Raw genomic sequence first — 22,958 nt, forward strand, 5'->3', positions numbered from 1 at the left:
TCGGGGGAACAGCAGACGGGGGAGAACACCAACACCAACGCTTGTGTTGGTAGGGACCAAAACAGAAGCTCGAGACCAAGACAAAGAGCTGACACTTGGAAAAGCAGTTTTACACATTCAAACATTGCCTTCACCAAAGCTCTAGGGAAGCCTGACCTGCTCCCAGCTCTCCTCCTTGTCTGTCCAAGGCAGGTAACCCCCAAGCACGTCAGCAGACGGCACAGCCTCTGAGCTCAGGCTGTTTCAGAGGGGGCAAGAAAACACTAAAAGTGGAGACTCCTAGAACTTACGCGTCCACTTCTGAAGGAGAGAGCAGCTTTCTGCCTCGGTTACCCCAAACCGTGCAGCTGGTATGATTTTTCAGCGTAAACCCATCATTCTAGACCAGGTGGATGGGGGTAGACATAACCAGTCCCTGTGTCGCAACAGTTAACTGGGTAACAGCTATCGGCAATTAAAATCCATTGGGGTCTGAAGCTGACTTTACTCCACGTGAATGACGTGCCACGGGAAATCTGCTGGGAGGTGTTGCCTTGCCAACAGTGAGATGGTTCATCTCTTCATAGGTGTTTGGAGCAGCCGGTTTTAAAGTCTGAACCAAATCTGAAGGCTTTCCCTGTCAGTGCCATACGTTACCTCCTCTACACCTACAGGTCGAAACCATATTTACTCACACTATACAAAGTGCTACTGAAACTCATTTACTTTGCACCTGGATCTACCCATCCTCTTGTTCCCGTGATGCCGGTTGCTCGCTTTAGGAGGCTGGCTCCTCACAGCCGTGACTCTGCCAATCCCTACGGATACTCACACGGTTATTCACAGCAGAATCACTGAATGGTTTCGGTTGGAGAAGACCTTTAAGATCATCGAGTCCAACCACCCAACGCCAAGCCCTTCACAGAACTCTCCTTGGTTCAGTGCAGGCAATGTTTAAATGAGTAAAAACGGTATGAATAAGTGCAGAGAAGCGCTCCACTGCGTATTCCTGCAAGGCAGCCCGGAGCTTGAGTTTTGTAGCCACAACAGACAATTCACAGTGGCGTTTCCCCTCAGTAACATGCTGTCTAGAGCAGCTGGGGACGGGCAGTCCTCTGCACGTTCAGAGGCAGCAGTGGAAAAAGGAGGGCCCGTTCCATGACAATTTAGCTGAGGACAGCCCAGGTTTGAATTTCTGAAGCACCAGGGAGGACAAGAATCATACAAGGAACACACAATATTACAGATACAAGGTCTACATGCTTTAATTATGAAAGCAAAACAAATATACCCTGCACAATTTAACAAACTGCACCGAGATTTGCATAACCGATTATCAAGCCGTCATTAGACTGTTCCCACTGCCAACGTGTTCTGTTCTCAGCTTGGCAATCGAATCTAATGCCCACTTAAAGACGCCAGCGCTTGTTCTCCTGCTGGGAGCTCTGGTAAGGCTGCAAGGGAAGCCTTCCAAAGCAGAAAGGAGAACAAGAGCAGGGCTGTTCTTTGTTTGCGGGTAGCAATCCCCAAACGATGCCTCGTTTTAACCAAGCAAATGGTGAAAGGGAACATGGTGGTGAAGGCGAGGGGGAAGTTGTCGTTTAGAAAGGGCTGTAAAACTGAGTATTAATTCCTGAGATAGCATCTTGGCATCTACAAATAGTCTCAATTTACTGTCTTCCTGAAACAAAAGAAGTTACATCAGCTTTTACACTAAATAGAAAATCTGCTGAAAGCAAACTTGTATTGACGTGCTGGAAGAGATATTAGTCAAGAAACAGTGCAAACTGGACAGTGCATCTCGCTTCCCCGTCTGGGGACAGAGACCAACAGGTTACAAAAAAATAAAGTTCTCAAGCGGTTGTAAGTGCGAACAAATATCCAAGTCAAACAACATGTTGGCTGCAGCTGGAATGACAAAGTTATGATTAGCAAATGGTTTGGATGGTTGCAATAGGAAACACAGAGCAGTTAAAGTTTAGAGTGAGTTTTCGGGAAGTCCATTTCAATCCCAGGGCTGTCTTTGAGGAGAAGGATTGCATACACACAGTGCTCCAAACAGGAATAATCTCACGTTAAAGCAAAACAAAGGATGCTCCCCCCACCCCGACACGGCACACTACTACAGGGGTTGCGTGGCAAAGGAGAGAAGAATTGTCACTGTTGCTTTGGGGTAAAATCAATGAATACAGGTAAAACCGTGCGTACAGCAAACTGCTGACCTCCCTTCAGAGCAAAGAACGTCCCCAGCCTTGGAATGCTGCTGCTAAGACAGCCCATAACAGTCAGACGGACTGGCTAACTCTAAACACGCTTTCCTGAATCCCAGGTGCCAGGGACTTCTACTGCTCTTTCAAGAATAGCTGTGTCTATGTGCCAGAGCAGACACCCAGAGATCGGGGTTCTGCCCCATGTCCTAGGAGAAAAAACATCTCTTCTTCTCAAATATGGGCCAGCAAGAAAGTCCTTGTTACGATTCTGAGCTATCTCAGGTTGGACAAAGCCACTGGGTGGCTTTGCCATCACCCAAAAGCACCGTCCTGGTCCTGAGCCGTGGGTGTGAAGAGCATCCACACAACGGCACGGGGCCGATGCTGAGCATTTCCAAGGATAAGTTGGGGTTGATAAAGGGCTGGTTTGCAAGATGCGGCAAATCAGAGAGGATGCAGAAAGCGCATAAACAAAAGAGGCTCAGCGTGGTGCTTTCCATCTCAAGATAAAGCCTTCTCTTCCTAATTCTCATCAGTAAGGCAACAAAATGTGCTCTACGGGGAGAAGAAAAAGATGCAGTGTATCTACGTGTACAAAAATTCACCAGAAGGTGTCCAAGAAAGGAATCATTGGCCTCTATAAAGATGCACATTCCACTTAATCGTGATTTCTTTCCAGCATTGCTCCCGAGAACAGAGTTCAGCGTGGTCGGCTCTCCCGTGAAGACACACATCGTCTTGCGATACAGATGGTGCTATCTGCCAGCTAAGACAACTCGCACGACACCCGAGTTTTAGGCACTCACCACTTCATTAGGCAGCCACACAAATGCACACACACACACACACACAGAGAGTTATAAAATTCCTGCATGGAGGCATCTGGGCAACATTTAGTTGAGTTACGAGCTCCATCGCTATGCCTCCTCATTTTATCAAATGGATTCTCTCCAACTTTAAACTGTTTGCGCACTGTGACAGACTGGGCCCTCTAAACTCGCCCGTAATTAGTCCGCGGCCTCAAACAGAATGAGCACGATGGAAGAATATTAAAACCCTAACAGCAAAATTTAATTCACCAACTGGAATGCGTGCGCGGCACCGCTGTGGCCTTCCTCGAACACCTGGTGGAGAGGAGCTCAACCCACACGGCTGCTGGGAAGAGAATTACAGCAGTGCGACACAGGAAGGGCCAAATAGACTCTTTCTTTTTTAAACTTAAAGAGGTATTAATAAACGTATATATATATAAAATACGCAATATTCAATACATTGCGTTTTAAATTGGTTTTTGGACTGAAAATAAAAGCCAGGCTGATCATTGACTGGAAGAGCTCTGATTCCTCCTGATGTTCCTGACTGACCAGCGTGAGCACCAACTCCTTCGCACAACCTTTTACGCAGCAGCCGTAGGGACCAGCATGCAGCATCAGAAACTGGATTGCTGCTTTGTTTCAGGTCCTTAAGGCTAGGGAAAAAAAAACCCAAAGCCCATCATTCCCACTGGTCAAACCCTGGCCAGGTACCAGCAGGGACCTCCCGTTCCAGTAACGAGCCCGAAGGACAGAGGAGCTCAACAAACCCACGAGGTGCAAAGGCACTGCCACCCTCTCCCTCGCTAAATGCTCCTCAGAAGGACAGATAAAAACGCCCTTTGCATGATAACCCTCTGTGATGATCCTCCTGAAGCGATTCCAGCTTGCGCTGAAAGCTTTTGTGTCCGGGCACGCTGCAACGCGCCCCAGGGACGTTCCATTTGCGGGCCAGATGTTCCACAAAAACCATCACAATCTGCATGGAAGTTGTGTGTGACAAGAACAAAAATATCCCAAAATCAGTGCTGCAGCTCCACCTGCGCCTTTTCTCTTCTTTTTCCACAGGGATCCGTGAGGATTTGGATGTTATTTAACCCCCAGCCCATAGGAGCCGGCAGCGCGCTGGGCAGGCAAGGGTTTGCTCCCACCGTGACCTGGGGTTCAGGTGGTGCTGTGCCGCGCTGCCAGGCTCCCTGCAGACCCCGGGCGAGCCCGGATCTTCTCTGCTCTACTCACAGCATCACCCAGAAGAGAACAGGGTCCCCTGCCCAGCTCCCTCTGCCCTCACTCTGCTCAACACCCATCTTTTCTACCCAACAAAACGATGGTTTCTGCGGCACCGCCGGTAACAGCAGCCGCGACAGGACCATGTCTGCTGTCACCGGACACGGCACTAAAGACTGAATTGTATTTAATCTCATTTTTTGTAATAAGCCTGTCAACTCCTCTCTCTCCCTTTAATGCGGTCACATCCTGGATGAAAATGTCAGAAGAGTGCAGCATCATCTTTAAATTAACTTGACATTTTCCCAGGGACAGGCAGGAGCTTCGGCAGGAAGCAAAAGTTAAATAATAAATAATTCGGGGGAACAAACCATTCAGTTGAGCCGCTGCATGCTGACACCAAGTACCTGGCTAAGCTGCGAGCTCAGCGGCTCCTGCTCCGCGCTCCCCTCTTGCTGTGTGGGCATCACCAAAGGGCTGTTCAGAAAAGCAGGAAAGGAAAGCTCTAAAAGAGCCCAGAGAGCCGGGCTGGAGCTGAACACCCTACCCGTGTTTGATTTGAGTGAGGAACAAACCTATTTAGGATTCAATTCCATGTGAACGCCTGCAATAACAGTCATGAGCAACCATCCCTGATGAGATGCAAAGCCTGCAGGTACACAAGTACCCCCGTCATCTCCACGCTGCCTCCTCACCTCCCACAAACCCGCTGCAAGGTGATTTCAGTGACGAACGACTCCCCCCCTTGCATTCTTCCCGCCCACAACCTTTTCGGATCACTGCTGGAATAAACCCCATGCAAGGGTACGTTTCCACACAACCAGCCGTAACCAGAAAAGAAGGATAAAAAGCATTATTTTCCTCATTCTGAGGAAGTTTTCTGGCACGTGAATCCCTGGCTTGAAAACATCCTACACTATTCCTTCTCAAAGACTTCAGATTTCCATGTATTATTACTTCTGAGGAAGCTAAGATGGCACAGAAATGAGTTTTTAATGGTTCCCAGCCTATGCCAACGGACACAGGAGCCTCTGCCCTCAGCCAGGGCAGCGCGGGGCCAAAAGGGGAGCTCAGCTGCTGCACACTCCTACTCAAGACGTGAGCGTCAGACTCAGCATCAATTAACAGCTCCTGCTTTGGAGCTGGCTGACTTCTGAACACCTTCCCATCAAACAGAGCTTGCTTGCTCCCACTGATAAAAATCCCCAGGCTCACGAAGGAGCATGGAGTGCTTCCAAAGCACAGGTTTGTTTGCTTTCCAGCCAAGCTCAGGCGTGAACATCTCTGAGAATGTTACACTAAAACCATTGCCTGCAAAGTTTCAGTCCCCTGAACACACAGACCCACAGCTCTAAGGGTTTAAAACACGGTCTAAAACAGCATTAAAGAGGGGCTGTGATGGAATCCGCCCGCTTGTGTCAATACTGTCACAGGACGGGCAGCGGGGGCTTTGCAGAATCAGGAGCATCCAACGCAAGGCTTGAAATACCGGTACCTCGCCTGTGCGTCGCACCCCCAGGTCTCCACCGAAACCGTTGCCAAGACACCTGCGTGATCCACCTGCAGAGAAAGCGCCAGCGATGCAAATTTGCCTGTACAAATCCTCCTGCCAGTCCCGGGCTGCGGAGGTGTATGTGCTGAGCGAGGCCAGAAGGCAGCGAAACGATGCTTGAAAAGGCGGGCTGAAACGCTCCACTCTGCGCTGAAGATGAGGGCTTCGCTCTTATTAAGAACCTTTATCTCCCAGGAAACAACAGCTGTCCAAAACCAGCATTTCAAGGAGCAACTCCAGGGGTAATTCAAATTATGCAGTTTGCTCCGCTGTATCACATTGTACATCTTAATGAACAAAGCCACAAGGACAATTTGAACTGATAAAGAAGGACTTGCCAGCGATAACGGCTGAAACGCCAAAGGATGGTCAGAATATCAATGCAGGTGGAGGAGACACAAAAAAAGATCAAACTGTCACGCAGGAAATCTTTTCAAGCACCTACACAGAAGCAAAGCAACAGCGATAGAGAAAAAGCTTTAAAGGTCGTGCTGGTTTGGAAACTTGACCGCTGTTCAGCTTTTCCTTCTCCTGGAAAATAGCAGCAGGTCAGCTTTTCCGAGATCTTCCCCCAAACCTCCCTGCTGTAAAATCACTTTATCGGCTCAGCGTGCCTTTGGAGGTCAAGCCAGGAGCAGCAGCAACGCGGGATTGGGCTGTGTCAAACAAGAAGGGTTGATAAAGGGACCTTTTGCTCTGGGCAAGGACTTTGGTGGGTTCGGGGAGCGACTGGGAGCACCTCACACCCCACAAGCGCGGGGAATAAAGGCTGTGCTGCCCATCCATCACCTTTCCACTTCCATTTGATGCACCTACGGCTCTGGCTCCTGTTTGTCGAGCAGAGCCTATCATCCCTCAGAGATAAACTCCTTGGGACAGGGTTGCATTTCCATGTCATGTTTGAACGTGTTTAGAGTAGAAACAGTCGGTGTAAGCAAGTGAAAGAGATGTCCGTCATCAGAACCCGCACAAAGGAGTAGCTTACCGTGCACGGGGGTAGCGAACGCAGCCCTTGGAGACTGCTCTGCCGGGTAGCTGGAGTAGGGGAAAATGATTCCAGAACAACTTATCGCCAAGAACACAAAAGGACTACTTCCAAGAACACAATTTCCTACGGGCAGCTACCAGAGATGACAGCACGCCTACAGCATGAGCTTTGGACGGAGGAACTGTTTCAGTGCAATGGTCTCTTCCCTTTTGGCTTTTAAATTAAAACGAAACAATTGCTTTTAAGAACTACCCTGTGGTTTCAGGGGACACGAACTAGGTCAGTATTATACAAGAAACGAGAAAAGGCGGAATAAAACAGATTCCAAGTCCTCCTCAGCCTAAGGAACGGTTTTCCTCCCAGCTGGCTGGCAGCTGACTAGCACCCAGCCTGGCGGCGACGACGAGGAACCACCCTGTCTGTACCAGAGCACTTATGTCACACACAAATGTGTCAGTGTTTTGGTGATGATGGGAATGAAGGTACCAATTGTCTCTCAAGGCTTTGAAAAGGGTTCCAACATGACTATGCTATGTAATTCTACAGATCATGTTAATTTGACCTAATTTTTTTCCAGCTAAAAAGTCTCTTAACTACTGAGGAGCAAAAGTTTCTGGAGCTCCCTACTGCCTGGAAAACATTCCCGTGCACATTTCTGCACAAGAAGGGAGGCATAGTCTTTGCTGCTCTTTGTGGGAACAGCACGCTGAACTTACGGGCAGAAGAAGGGAAGATATATGTCAAGAAGATTCAGCGTTAGATCAGTGCCAAAGAACAGAAAGATTTGTCTTATCAGCATTAACTAATCTTCCTACGTACTGTGAGCAGGAACTGCTGGAATCGGTGAACAATATTACATTTTCATTACATTTCCAGCCTTTTTAGCAGTTCAAAGCCATCAAGGAGTTCGATGGAGACCCACCTGGGTTTTGCCAATAAGATGTCAGCAAGCTTTGAGTTTTAGATCCTCCATCCTTGCAAACAACGGTGTGAGACAAACAGAGGACAGGCACGCACTCCTGATCCCAAGGTACTTCTGCCAGGCTGAGAAAAAAGCAACCCACAAAGCTGGGAAATAAAGAGCTGCCACTCAATGCGTCTTCAAGTGTGTCTAATCTGTTTTCAACGTAGTCATCCCCTCCCACAGCACAGCACCCTCACCAAGGGCAGTGCTGATCCTCAGGGCAATGGTTTGCTCCGATGGGAAGTTACCGAGGAGAAATGGCTGGGAATGTCCCACCAGAAGGTCCTCCCTTCTTGGAAGACCATCATCCTTTCATCTCCATGTTGAAAGCAAACCTGTAGGAGGACTTCAAGAGTGATTTCTTACGCAGCCGCGGACTGAGGAGCCAACGCCCAGCTGTGGCTGCAAGGGAGCCGAGCAGCTCCTTCCTGGGCATCACCGACTCATCGGGCAAGGCAGAAACCCTGCCGGGGCCAGAACCAAACCTGGGCCACATCACAGCAGCAGCTGGACCATGGCTACGCCTGAACTCAGCTCGGACAGGACTCCTGCTGATAGCCATTCCTGCCTTCAGGAACCACCTGCCTCCCTTATTTTTCACATGGAAAAGCCACAAAACGCCTGCAAAGGAGAGCCTGGAAGCTACTGAAAATTCACAAACAAATTGCAATGATTGCAGTGGAAAAGCCAACAACAAACCTGCTATTTCTTACGAACAAGTGCTACTGTGGAGTCTGGAACGGCCGGCGAGGACAACGTGCTCGGGAAGCCGGTCCTAGGGTGATCCCTACAATGACAGGCTGGTAACACTCCAGTTCCCGGGAAAAGGGCGGTCGTTAATGTTTGCAGGCACTGACATAAACATAACGGGGTCAATCACGCATCAAGACAAGTTCTTCCTTTTGGCCTTCCAGAATTCACTGAAAGCACGAACAAATCGCCGTCAAACAAAACAAAACGTTCATTCACACTGAGACTCACGGGACCGCGTTTCTCTGCAAACGGCTCTTAAGAGGACCTTAATGAAGTCTGAAACCTACTCTGAAACGAAAGCTGGTTAAGTTAAGAAATTAAAAACAGGATTGAAACAAAGCGACCCCATAGCAACACGGGAAAACATTCACAGCAGAGCGGCTCAAGCATTCACACTTGGGTGCCTGGAGTTCGGTTTTACCGAGAACCACCTGGAAAGAGGAAGACAGAGAATGGCAAAGTCTGGACAACACGGTGATGGATGGCAGACGGCGCACGCAGCGCGCGTTAAGGCACGTTGGAAGAGAGGCTTCGACTGCTTGTCCATGCCAGCGGAGTCTGACTTGGTTGCAAAAACCTCAGAAGGAAAGAAGCCACAAAACACCCTGAGCAGGACAGTTAGAGTCAGCGGAGCAACGTCATAACAGCAAATAAAACGTGAAGGCATTTCCACGGGGCATGGTTTACAGCGACAATAAACATGATGCCGTTAGCTATTCAATGGTCCGTTCTCACCTTCCGTTTGTCACCTCTGCCTCAAAACAAAATAAAACAATGCAAGCAAAAGCAAAAGCAGCAGTCGGAATAGAAAAGCTCAGAAAAATGGCAATGCAAATGATCACAGATAAACCAGAACGAGCTTCCTTATGAGTGGGGAGTCGGGTCTAGTGAGGGATATGATGGATGTGGGTAAGAGAGAGAGGTGCCTCAGGAGCAGCTGCTTGGTTTTATCCCTCTTTTCTCACAAGGCAGGGAAAAACTCAAAATGCTAAAAGCTCCTCAAAAAGGGTCCTACAGACAGTGTTTGACTCCATAAAAAAATGACTGGCGGAATTCCCTTTTTTGGGAGAGGGTTTATCACAGAGACAGACTGAACACCTCGGCATAAGAAAAAGCAGCTCAAGTCCCATGGATTAAACGACTGGAGATCAAACTTTCTGCTTCCAAGTCTAAATGGTCCAGAAACGGACACTGATGGGGCTGAGGCTGAAACAACCGCCCCTGTTAAATGAGCTCTAAGGCTCTTTGTATCCTGTGTTTGGAAGTCCCCAATATCAGCCACCAGTTACAAAGAGGTTTGTTCTGCCACGGCAACTCCTGCATTTCAGAACCCCCTGCGGTAAGGAATATCCAACTCGTGGCACTGCCGGACTCGCACAGGATGGTGGGTGTATTTGAGGGAGAAAAACCAAAAAGCAAGTGATTCCTCGGTTGTTTTTCCCCAGGCTTCACGCTCTGCTTATATACATAAAAGACAATAAACATTCAGGACATTTCCAATGGTTATGAAGGTACCGTACCTGTGATGGTGGTAGGGATGGTGGTGGTAGTGGTGGTGGTTGTTGTGGGAGGAGGGATAGTTGTGGGGGGATCTGGATAAAATATAAAAAGGAAAATAATAAAAAAGCAAATTAAGAAAAAAACCAAGCAGAACACAACAGCGATCAACACTGATCAGAGAAAAAACAAGGAGGCTAAGAAGCAGCGCGGCTGTCGGATGCCTTTCCTCCTCTAAACCCAGGTGGGGACGACCCAGCTGGCTTTGAGGACAGGGCCAGATCCTCGGCAGCTGGACACGGCCCCGAGCGCAGCCCGCGGCTCGCTCCAGCTGGAGGATCTGGCCCCAAAACACTCCCCTTCTGCGACAAAAAAAAAAAAAAATTAAAAAAAAATAAACAAAACCCAGCATAAATTAGTGAATGAGAGAGAGAGATGGGATGGGAGAGGCATAAGGAAAACAAACTGCACGCGTTCCACACGGAAAAGAACAGTTCACACGTACAGCGACAGCGGTGGGGGTTCTCTACCAGGTGGAGGCTTGGGTGAGGGGACCTGCTGAGGAGCAACAGCACATGGACATCCCACACTTGCTTCCCAGGGCCCTTAACTATTCTTCTTCTACAAATACACAGCAGTAGGATGTTAAAAACTACTTCAAAGCTAGTAATAAATACAATGAAATGAGATCATCATCGCTACGTATCAATCTCGAGGTAGGGAGAATTTCACCAAAGTCTTTTAATAAAAAAAAGTCAATATTTTTCTGACTATTTCAGGTGAACGCTCCTGGTTTTGCTGCTAATGCAGCGTTAACAAGAAACACGGGTACGGGATGTTTCTCTCTGTGACTGAGAACCATTCTGGAGATGAACTTGACCTGTGGAGACTCAAACACTGCCTCTCTTCAAAGCGCTTATGTTACATGCAGGGGCACATCCTCATCAAAATGATTGGGCAGGAGAAGGTAGATATGAGAAGGTGTAAAAGAAAAAACTACCTATCAATGCCCAGATGATCAAACTGAATGCGCTAAGTAGTCGGGAAGACTTTGAACTACGGATTCAGTCGGCAATAATGGAGCATGAAACATTTCAGGGGCTTTTGATTTTAGGTTTCCTCTACAGCACGTCAACTTCTCATCGCTAACGCATCTGCTACTCTTTTATCTCCAAGTGAGCTCTCTCAGATTCCCTAATTAATACAGCTGAACTTTAATTATATGCTGCACCTTTATTATATCCCGTACAACTTCCTGAAAATTAAGAAGCGTCACCTCAGAGCTGGCTTTGCTGGGGAGCAGTTATTTACAGCTGGAAGCGGTCCTTCCCCTGCAGCCAAAGCATCCCAGTCCCTGCACTCCTCGGCTCACAAACGCCTACGGCTCCCTGGGAGCGGCAGAGAGCGAAACAGCAGAACCAGAGGAAGACAATCCCCGGCCTTTCTCCGGGGACCAGCAAAGGCTGATAGACCCAGCTTGCCCTAACTGCCCAGGGACGATGCTGGGCAGCAGAGTCTTCCTCGAGAAAAGCAAATTAAAATGATTGTGCGAAACGAACTTTTGAAATAAACACGTTTTCAGCGTGTGCGGATGATTAGACATCCTTCTAGCACGTGCGCAGCAGGGAAGGTGTGTTAAGCCCAGCTTAGCAGCGGTTATTTCCAAGCCCTGGCTGCACCCTTGGCACCTAAACCCATTTCACTGCAGCTGCATCCCCTGGGACGGAGCTTAAATCAACTCTACCTCTCCTGACGGGGTTCGGACCACGGCTCTGCTCGGGTTATTGCTACTCCACTGCGATACCTCGGGTCTGTAATTCCCCCCACTTCCCAAGGTAACGTGATCTTGGGGAGCTCTGCCCTCGTAAGCGGTGGGAACCACCCCGGTCTGCGGCGAGGCAGAGGGCGAGCAGCGAAGCACAGCCTCCCACCGGCTCTCACGCTACGCCTACAGAGATGTGGGACACAGATTGCTGATTGAATATTGACTGCCTTTGAGCGGGGAGAGGTGCCAAGGGCGGGAGACTTAAACGCTTTCCACTGACGAGTGGGGTGAGAGCAGCGCGCTCCGTGAGTTCGGTTCTGCACCAGAAGGCTTCGGACGATGGCCACAGCCCAAGTGTTGCCTTCACACCAGCACCTCTGCATTCCTCCCTTTTAAATTCAGGGCTAACAGGGTTTTTTCTACAGTCCAGAGTGCCGGATTCCACTGGAATGCTCCCAAATGTGCAGAAACTGGACAGGATGGGATATAAAACCGTGATCTGACCGGGAGCTCCTGACAGACCATGGAAGCCCTCCCCTGCGTGGTCGAAACATCTGCCAGATACCTGGAGTCTACAGATTTACATCCACTGGCAACCTGCAATCCCTTAATATAACATCATCTCAGGTGTCTTCCTGCAGATTTAATCCTGGGGGGGAGCAGCACTGATGAAGTCAGTGGTTTAGTTCTCACCCGCAAGCAAAATAATGAACAATTAACGGGGGCAAGAGTTCCCACGAGCTCCAAAGCCCAGGTCGCTAACAATGGTGAGAGTCGATCTAGCACTCACTCGGGACAAAAGAGGCACATGAACTATGCAAGGAATGACACCGCCTCGTCTATAACCGCTGTACGGCAGCAGATTTTCACAGTTTTAATCTTAAGGGGAACTCTGTGCCCTATTTCAACTTCTTCACTATGTCTCCACAACAGCGGCTGTTTCTTTAAACACCGATGTAGACAAAGGGTTTGTTTTATACCACGAACACACAAATTACCCCATCATAAATGCATATCTGACTTCATTTCATGACCTGGAGTCTTTGGGAGCTACAGGCACCTGCAAACTACCCGTACGATGTGGCAAAGGAGCTCAAGTTCAGCTCAAAGCTACAGTTCTGGCGTTATCTTAAATTTTTAGGTGAATTTCTAAGACTGGGCTTAAAATGGCTCATGCGCAGATGGCGTCTGGCCAGGCGATGTCACCTATTTATCTGGATCGGGGACTGCAAAGCTTCAAGCAGCTCTTGCATGGAGCAAACCTCAAACCAAAGCAAATTACCATCCCATCCAAGCAAGAGGCAATAAACACCCACCGCAAGCTTAGTCCAGCCACACCGTAACCACTCATAGCAGGTATCGAGTAAATACGCAGCCCAAGGGAACTGCTTGTAAATACGCTGGGGGATCGCTCGTCAAGCGCTTGCTGAATCTTTATGCCATGCAGCGCCTTGCGAGAGGAGCCCAAGGTTTTCCAGCAATGGCAAAGTCATGCAGAGGAACTGCGGGATTAAAGGAGGTACTTCACGGCACTTTGGATGCTGAGACGTGTTTTAATGTCTGCTCAGCAGCCGCGGACAGGCTTAACGCATCTCGCTCCTCCAGTTTATTTACTGGGTTGGGATTATCTACGGATGCTGGCTGACTCTTTGGTAATTTAAGTGGAGAATAAAAGATCTGGAGCCCCCCTCAGCCCGGCCATTGCCAGAGAAGGTATTACAAAAGGAAAAGGAACTATTGGAGAAGCCCTAGGAGAAGTGTCAGGCCAGAGAACTTCCCAGTTCTCCCCGTGCCCCTGCTCTGGCTTTTCCTCACGCTCCACCTGGCAGCGCATGAGTGCCGTGGCAAGCCACGAGCCAAGCTCCGGAGGAGGGAGCTCAGCGGGCGCTGGGACAGGCTCTGCACCCGCTCCACGACACTGAGACTCACAGAAGCGAAAGGAATGGATTTCCAGTCCCTGCCCCAACCCGGCGTAACCGCAGACGTGTCGGAGCTATCTGTAAATCTCGCATTAAGCAAACTGTTAACGTCTGTCAAGTTTTCAGAGCGCGGTATGTTGCAATTACGTGTAAATGAGTCTAGAAGAACGGTGGTTTTTCTCACGTACCGTATACAAACAGCATGTAATCCGCATGTGATTTCCCCACCGCGTTTGAAGCCTCACAGCGGTATGTACCATTATCTGTTTTGTTTAGGTTACTAATGAGAAGGTTTGAACCAGACACTACAACGTGTTGAGGCATCTCATCATCTACTCTTAACCACCTCATGTCCGTAGGCCTACAGAGGAGGGAGAAAAAGAAACAATCACATTACTATTTTCCTATGGTCAAGATGGCATCTTCAATAGTTCATCCACAGACAGAAAGCCCAAACCAAGAAAAACTGTAAAGAAACAACACATACTTTTTTTTGCACTACTCAAGCCCAGATGCTGTCGGGCTTCCTCAATTTAAATTTATTTTAACCCAACAGGAAACTGTATCCAGACCTTAAATTTTCTGAAACACTAATGCAAGCAGGAAGAAAGTTCATTAGTGGTTAATCATACGCTTAATTCAGTAAACCTGAAACCTTTGAGGCTATGGACTAGAGGTGCATCCACAGGGAGCTCTGCATGCAGATCTGGACAGCATGTGGCAGAACAAGGACACTGTTGTCAATCTTGAACCCTTCCACAAAGCGATGCGATGGCTGTGGTTCCCTCAGAGGTGGCTGTGCCGCTCGCTAAGAATGTCTGAGCTGCTGGAGGAGAGGAACACCCTTCTCCTTTTCTCCTCTCCCCGGTCCCACCTGGCCAACAGGCTGCCCCTCTCCCGCATCCCTTTGCTACCGGAACCCAAATGAGTGTGGGGTTGGCATCGTTTAGTGAATGAAGTTAGGGTGTTTGGTTAGAATTAGTAAAGAAAGTGAGTGCTGCGGGGCGTGGGAGGGCAGGGGGAGCTTTTTTTTTCTTTTTTAATATATTATTCTTATAGTCGTTAAGCAGTAAGGACAGAGCAGCTCTGCCTGAGCCAGCCTCTCTCAGGCTGGACTCTGCCGGGAGCTCGCGCTGCCGGAGGTGTCTCACGGGCTTGGGCTTTTCCTTCTCATGGTGGAGAAGCTCCTGAAGTTCCAACATCCCAACCGCACTACTGGGACGGACACAACCCCGGGCAAACCCAGGGCTGCCTGCTGCAAGGCTGACGTCTGGGGTTGGCCAAGGGCTTGGCGCTGCTCTCCTTGCTTCCGAGCCGCCAGCACACGAGCCACGGCAGGGCAGGAGGAGTGCTGGAGGGAGCAGAAATGCAGTTCAACCCCAGCAGGGGTGGCAAAGGGTGTTGATGCTCCTGGCTAGGGTTTTCCAAAGGTTCGTTGTGATTCTGGAGCCCCAGCTCAGCGTGCACTAGGAGCAGGCTGCTTCTCAGAGACCTGGCTCACCCTGCACCGTCCTAGAAGTGACCGTTTCAGCATCTTCCCACTTTTGGCATTGTCTTAGGGGGTCTTTGTGTCTAATTTAACAAAACGCCTGTACTAATACCAAAACAGCCATTTCAGCTCTCTGTTCTTTCCTGTTCCTCGGAGCTTCCCTCCCCAGTTGCCAAATTCTGCTGAGAAACGATTCTGGTTTAACCGGAGCAACGTCCCTGCTCATCATCTTAAACCTCTGGAAAGGATTGAATCAGTGTCTTAAAAACACAGAGCCCATTATTTTACTGTGTATTTTCTTATGCTCTGAGACACACAGGTGAAGTGACCTACATAAGCGAGTTCCTAGCATCACCGTAACGTTAAGCGGCGTGCTGCCGGGAGGTGTGTCTGCCTTATTTAACGTGGGTATGTCTTATTCATAGCCTGGAAGGAAAAAAAAAGGTAAAGAAGCCTATTCATTAAATTCCCAGCTGATAGCAAATGGGAGGAACGGCAGAAAGGAGGGATACAGGGGCTCTGACAGCCTCCGAGTGGGAAATAGATATTAAAATGGAACTCAGCAGGGGACGTGCCGGTCCCTAATGGATGAGGAAGGAATCAGCCTCGTGCCAAACAGAAAGTGGGGAGCAGGAATCAACAAAACAATCTGGGAGAGGAGGTGTGCTATCGGCGGGGGGGAGGGATGGCAGGACCCCAACCTCCTCCCTGCCAGCAGAACCGCCAGACTGGCCGGCTTCCAGCCCGGCTGCACCTGCGGGAACGCCGCAGCTCTGGGCACGCTACCAAGGAGACGCTGACAGCTCTTGGGGATGTTTGTGGGAGTCTTATGAACATGACAAAAATAAGAAAAGGAGAGTAAATACTCGACAGCCATAAATCCAAGTGGAAGGAGAAGGATTGGAAAATAAAAATAAAAAAAAAAAAAAAAAACCCAAAAACCACAAACCAAAAAGTTGACAAAACTGAAATTCGAACAACAATGACAGTGTAGAAGGAAATCTACCCTCCCTTGCCAGGATTGTCCTGATGCATAAATTTCTTCAACTATATAAGAGCCTCGAGGGCATGGCAAGAAGAGGAGAAAGAATAAAAACCTGCATTTCATAAAAAGCCATACAGGGCACCAAAAAGGGAGGAAAATCATCGCAGAGTCAATACGAGACCGGCTGCCTTACCTCAGGGATCCATTCCACCTCTACAAGTGCTCATTTCTCTGGTGCCAGCCCTACCTCTGTGTCCCGGCACCTCGGCAGCACTCGGTACGCAGGCCTTGCCCTCGCTTTGGCAGGATGACTGCAGCCGGTTGCCACCCAAGCCATTCCCTGCTGGAAGAGGCAGACGGGGCACCCCGGCCACCGCTCGTCCCTCTGCACCCGCAGGCTCTGGAGAGCTCTCCTAGGAGCCCTTCCAGTGGAATTCCCACAGCCATTTGTTATATAGGAATAAATGCAAATCAAAACAGACGTCTAAATCGTGCGGCAGATGCTCAGGTGCAGCAAGCATCCCTCTCTTTCCCACCGTTCCATCCTCTTCGCAGCAGAGAATGGCACCTGGAGCGTCTGCAAACGCAAACAGCATCCGCGCGCTTCTGCAGCGCAACCGTGTCCCTGCGGACAGCCCGGCCACTCTTCGGGAAATCTCCTACTTACTGTGGTTTTCCAATCGCTGCGCACGTCAGTTCCAGCGGCTCCCCTTCCCGCGTCAGGCCTTGCACCGGGTAATTCTGAGAAACCCGCACTTGAGGCTTATCTGCGGGACAAAAACAGCAGCGTGTAAATCATCGCACCTGCCCGGAGCAGTCGGGTATGCGCCCAAAGTCTTCTCGGTGAGCTCAGCACGTGCTTGGCAGCCGGAGAAGGAGGAGCCAACAGCCCTTTGCACCGCGGTTGCCGCACGGCGCTTCCTGGGAAAGGTGTTTTGCCGCACCGGAGTTTATCCCTTAACTCGCTCAGGCTACAAGAACTCATTTGCTTTCACCATCATGAAACCAGAGATGGTGGTGGTGCTAGGAGGTGATGGGTTTTATCGGGTGTCGTACATTACTGCGTGACAAGCCCCGACGTCCGCGCATATCAATACGCTGAGGTCTACAAGAGATGCTCGTTAGAAACACAAAGAGGAGGCGCAGCCACCGCCGCCTTTGTTCAAACAACAGAAGGGTTTATTCCATCCAAACGGAGCTCTTCTAAATCCTAAAATAAACACAGAGAGTTAAAGCGTTCATAGTTAGGGAGCAGCTCAAAAACACTTTAGTGAGACCCTGCAGGAAAAACAAACCCAAACCACAGACCCGAAGCCCACAATTAAAAAATTCATTATCTGCTACAAGTGAAACACAGATTAAAAACGCAACCTGAGCTGTAGCTAAAATGTTGTCAGCGCAAGAAATCAATTCAATGCTACAAATGCCATTAAGCCACATATATTTTTCAGGCATCTACTCAACTGTAAGGAACAAAGGAAGGCAAAAATATCAGTATGCATAAAGGTTGAAACCATGTAAATGTTTCTATTCCCTTTGAGAGTAACCGCTACCAAAAATATTGGCTTGCTGCATTTTATTAACTGTGCTTAACTCATTAACATGCTTCCTATGGAATAACGGAGATTAGGGGGAAAAAAAAAACCCGTGTCAGGATTTAACCAATTTAAACTCTCATAATTTCCAGTAATGGAATAAGCTACATGAGTAAATCCTCTCCCAAGATGACTGCACACAAACATTTTATAAACTAATCCCCAGCACAGATGCTGCTCGCAGCTATGAGACGTGAGCAGCTCCGCAGGCTGGGAACGGCGGCTCCGCACCGGGATCACGATGCTTTAGGGCTGCCGTGGAGTCCCAGTACCACTGGAAATGTGGGCGACTCCGGCGCGCCTGAAAACCACATTTAACGCTTTGCACGGGGAAAATAAAGATGCGGAAGTGAACGGAATGTTCCAGGAATACAAGGTCCTTCCTAGGAGGGTGAAAGTGTCTCTGAGCGTGCCCTGAGCCGCAGGGACTGATCCTGGCATCCCCAGGACTGGGAGCCCTGGTAGGGACGCGGCACAAGGGCAAACAAGAAAAGCAGGGAACAGCGTACGGAGCTTGGTCAGCATCGCTCTGGACCACGCCACCAGCACTTCCATAGAATCATAGAATAGTTTGGGTTGGAAGGGAGCTTAAAGATCATCCAGTTCCAACCCCTCTGCCATGGGCAGGGACATCCCACTGGATCAGGCTGCTTACTTTTGCAAGGGACAAACGCAGGAAGGCGAGTTACATCAAGTGTTGTGCGGCGAGTACATCACGAGCAGCATCTTAACCGCTGTGCTTACCACTCATTCACAATTCTCACCCCCCCGGCCATCTGCTCGCTATTTATTACTTGCTTTGTGGCATTCCCTACGAGCCAAGGTCGGAGACACGGATGCTATCGCACCCTGTGCTGTAGGAAGAGCAGAAAACCTTTCCAGCCCAATTTACAGGGGAACGCAAAGACTACAGTCCCGCGTGCTGAGAAGGCTCTGCGCAATATCTTCTGCGCTCGCCGCTCCTGGTGCTCCCATCCCCTTCTCATTAGATAAATTTTAGTATTTCTAATGAGCTGTTTACCAGCTGACAATTACTTATGGAAATTGGGAGGAATACACTAAAGGCTGGCGAATGAGCTGCAGACTAAGTGAGCTCTCCCAGAACTACAGGAGGCGAACGCTTCCATTTCAGCTTCCCAGCCCCACAGCCTTCATTAAACAAACGAAGGCAGCAAAGCGAACCCGCGCCGCTTGGATCTGGACACCGCAGAGACGTCACCTGCAACGTAAATCTGGGCTCTACGAGCGCACGTGCACGCACTCGTGAAGACAAGAGCATTCCCGATGGAGTTATCGCCGTGATCATCTCTCCTTAGCAGGGCTCGCCGGAGCGCTGGTAATTACAGCAGGCACTTAGGAAACTGCTCCGCAAGTCTGAAGGGTTCAGAAGGATGGCTGGGAATCAGGAGAGCCGACACTTTAATTAGGCTTACACTACATAAAAATTTCACTTGCTTCAACCAATAATTTGGGGGTGGTGTTTCTTACAGTCAGAATCACGGAATGGTTTGGGATGGAAGGAACCTCAAAGCCCATCCAGTCCCACCCCCTGCCAAGGGCAGGGACACCTCCCACTGGATCAGGGGCTCCAAGCCCCATCCAACCTGGCCTGGAACCCCTCCAGGGATGGGACAGCCACCACTGCTCTGGGCACTCTGGGCCAGGGCCTCCCCACCCTCACAGCAAAACATTTCTGCCTAAGATCCCATCTCAATCTCCCTTCTTCCAGCTGAAAACCATTCCCCCTTCACCCTCTCCCTGCCCTCCCTGCTCCAGAGCCCCTCCCCAGCTTTCCTGGAGCCCCTTTCAGCACTGGAAGCTGCTCTAAGGTCCCTCCAGAGCCTTCTCTTCTCCAGGCTGAACAACCCCAACTCTCTCAGCCTGTCCTCATACAGGAGATGCTCCAGCCCTCAGATCATCTCCGTGGCTTCCTCTGGACTCGCTCCAACAGCTCCATCTCTCTCCTGTGCTGGAAGGACGTGCCTTTAGCCAATCCTAAATTCTACATCTACTCTAAGCGTCCCATCTCGCACAGAGTCACTGCCTTTTCTCCAGGCCAAGGCCTCTGTTAGCAAAGCTTTGTGAAATGCCAAGCGCTGTGGGATCCTGAGCTTGGTTCCCCCTCACCATGGCATTTAGTAGCCCACACTGGTAAAGCCATGATGTGTTTCAAGGCCTGGGCGAGCAGTTTGCCACCTATTAACTATGTTATTAGAAAGTCCATCTTCTGGCGGCCACATCTGTGGATGTATAATCCAGGGCAACGTCTACCTCGGGTGGTGATCCAGGGCGTCGAGGAGGCAGCAGCAGAGTTTTTTTAACCCTCAAACACATTCCAGCAGCCTGAAATCCTCAACTTGGAACTCCATAAAATCACACCGCTGGATTACTACATAAAAATAAACGTTTGCACCTATGCATTGAAGCCACCACACACTCCACCGGCAGCCAATTAGATCTAACAACCCAAAGCTATTTCCTCATACGCCTGTTTCTAGCCACTTAAAAAAACAGCCTGGTAATTTAATAAGGCACCTTTATTAAGCTAAATTCATTCAAAAGCTAGAGTGATATACAAGGTTAAATACCAGGAGTCTAAAGGTTACGCTGTAGCAGCAACCAATTTGAAAAACTTATTACAAACCCATTCTGCGTTTGATGAGGTTTCTTTTACAACAGGCGCGACGGGCGCCTGCGGGAGAGGAAACCACAGACTTCTGGGTGGGAAAGGCAGCCTTCCTGGTGGGGACAACACACCCGGCTCCTCAGCCATGCCCTGGCCCCGAGCCGAAGAATGCTCCTTCCCCTGCTCCCTGCTGGACAACCTACAACTCGGCACTGGTGAGACCGCACCTCGAATGCTGTGTTCAGCTCTGGGCCCCTCACCACGAGAAGGATGTTGAGGCTCTGGAGTGTGTCCAGAGAAGAGCAACGAAGCTGGTGAGGGGGCTGGAGAACGTCTGACGAGGAGCGGCTGAGAGAGCTGGGGGTGTTTAGCCTGGAGAAGAGGAGGCTGAGGGGAGACCTTATTGCTCTCTACAACTACCTGAAAGGAGGTTGTGGAGAGGAGGGAGCTGGGCTCTGCTCCCAAGTGACAGAGGACAGGACAAGAGGGAATGGCCTGAAGCTCCGCCAGGGGAGGTTCAGGTTGGATACCATCAAAAAATTCTTCACGGAAAGAGTCATGGGGCACTGGAACAGCTGCCCAGGGAGGGGGTCGAGTCGCCTTCCCTGGAGGTGTTTAAGGAACGGGTGGATGAAGTGCTGAGGGACATGGTTTAGGGAGTGATAGGAATGGTTGGACTCGATGATCCAGTGGGTCCTTTCCAACCTGGTGATTCTGTGTGAATTCATCGAACACGGGGATGGTGGAGACTCCTCCAGTGAATTCGCTGTGCCGGAGCAGCCGATGCCCGGTGGCTCCGATGGAGCCCAGCACCTCTCCCCTCTGGATTTCTCCCTGCACTCGCTCAACCTCTCCTCGTGTTCGAGCTCCATAGCTTGAAAGTTACCAAAGCACTCGAGTTATTCCGCACTTGTCCCAGTTCTTCCTATCAGCTGCCAGCCCGGTTTCTGTGCCATCAGCAAATATGATTAACAGTGACTTTTTAAGAACTTCAGATGATTCATGGGAGCGCTGAGCAGCATCAGGCCAAGCACCCAGGCCAGCGCGTTCGCTCTAAAAATACCCTCGCTTGCTGATTACTCCCTAATGACTATCCTTTGAGATCTGCCAGTTAGTGATTTCTTAATCCATTTAAATGTGCGCTCCATTGATAATGCTTAGATCTCATTAATCAGCCAAGATATCACGTTATACTGAGTTCAGGGCCTTACAAAAGCCTAAGCCTATTATTTCTACCTGCTTTCTTTCGTCGGGCTAAGCGATGATCTCAAAGACAGGCGAGCTCACCGTCTCAAAGTGCATCACCAGGTGGATTGGGCAAACCTGACCTCCTCACGTGCCCAGGGATGCTCCAGCAGGGTCAACCTCGGGACCCTCTGCTGCATCTCCCTCTCCTCTTCCACTCCCTTCCCAACTCCTCAGCGGGGCTGCGCTCAAAAACAAAGCCAAGGACAAACCTCCAGTCTCTCCAACCACTTCTTTCCGAATGTCTGGCAGAACCTTTGGAGCTCCTAGAGGCATCAGCCAGCACTCCAGAGGTGGCTTTGGGCACGGGAAGCAGCACGGGCTTTCCTATCCATCCTACAGGTAAATTCTCAGCTGCTGCAGCCCGCAAGGATGCTCCTGCACAGCAGGCACAACTGTTATCCACGAGTACAACCACATTCTTAAGGAAAAGTCTGGTTTTCCTAGGAAAGGGAAGGCAGCAGATGAAAGGTGGTTACGTTCTCGCCCTCATGCTGCTCCCATGAAATGCAATCAGAACATGCATAATGAGGAAAGTACCTGCCGTAGATTTCTCTCTGTGGTCGCATCCAGTAATTTCCTTGTGCACAAGGGCTGTGAGGAGCTGGTAGAGAAAACCCGCATTGCACTCGACCTACGGGCTCTTTGGGGCCCTGCCAACCAGACCAGAGTTGAGTCATCACCCAGCAGCAGCTCCCGGTCCTCCAGCAGCCCCCGCGCGAGCGATACGGCTCCTACGATGCAGCAATCTGTCTGCCCTAAACACAAACCCTGCACCAAAACAGCCATTAAAACACAGAAAAACCATTGCGGGGAGCACAACTTCTTCTCCAAAACCCAGGAGACTCCTAACCACCTCAGCAACCACCACCAGTAATGAACCAGTCAACCCTTCCCCGCGGGTGCGCTTCCAGCAGAGGTCGGCAGACAGCAGAAAGCCTTCTTCCCACCCGCTGCTTTGGGGGGAAAACCACACAAAACCAGGAATGAGAAAGCCAGGGAAGCAGGCTGAGGCTCCCAGAGCAGGAGCGGGCACTAACCGGCAGCGCCCAGGATCTCCTTGAGAGCTGGATTGCTTCCATCCCCTCAAGAGCAGACGCACGGCAGGAGGGGCTATCCAGGACCTCAGCACATCTCCAGCACAGGATTTCTCTCTCTCTGCTCCAAATTACGGCTAAAGATGTACATTAAGCAAACTACTCACGCCTATCGATGGCCGGTTTCCTCCCAGCGGACAGAGAAGCTCTTGCCACGAGTGCGGGATGGGGCACTGCCACGTGTCACTCAGCACCTTCTGCGTCGCTGGACTGTTTGCCAGCGAAGAAAACCACAAAATGGATTCTTTCAATGAT

General features: G+C 50.0%; 1 protein-coding gene across 10 annotated transcripts in view; it reads right to left on the minus strand.

The window, feature by feature from the left end:
- The window catches only part of CADM1 (cell adhesion molecule 1), a 174,947-nt gene that overhangs the window by 17,751 nt on the left and 134,238 nt on the right, over positions 1 to 22,958 (minus strand). For 6 of the 10 annotated variants that reach the window (XM_054086830.1, XM_054086832.1, XM_054086829.1 and 3 more), the window contains exons 6-8: positions 16,808 to 16,907; positions 13,855 to 14,027; positions 10,006 to 10,077 (exon numbers count right to left, since the gene is read on the minus strand). In XM_054086830.1, the coding sequence (XP_053942805.1) occupies positions 10,006 to 10,077; positions 13,855 to 14,027; positions 16,808 to 16,907 (345 nt within the window). The remainder of the gene's footprint in view (positions 1 to 10,005; positions 10,078 to 13,854; positions 14,028 to 16,807; positions 16,908 to 22,958) is intronic. The other 4 variants (XM_054086833.1, XM_054086836.1, XM_054086838.1 and 1 more) reach the window with 1 other exon arrangement.

This window comes from Cuculus canorus, chromosome 23 (genome assembly GCF_017976375.1).
Source record: "Cuculus canorus isolate bCucCan1 chromosome 23, bCucCan1.pri, whole genome shotgun sequence".
NCBI lineage: Eukaryota > Metazoa > Chordata > Aves > Cuculiformes > Cuculidae > Cuculus > Cuculus canorus.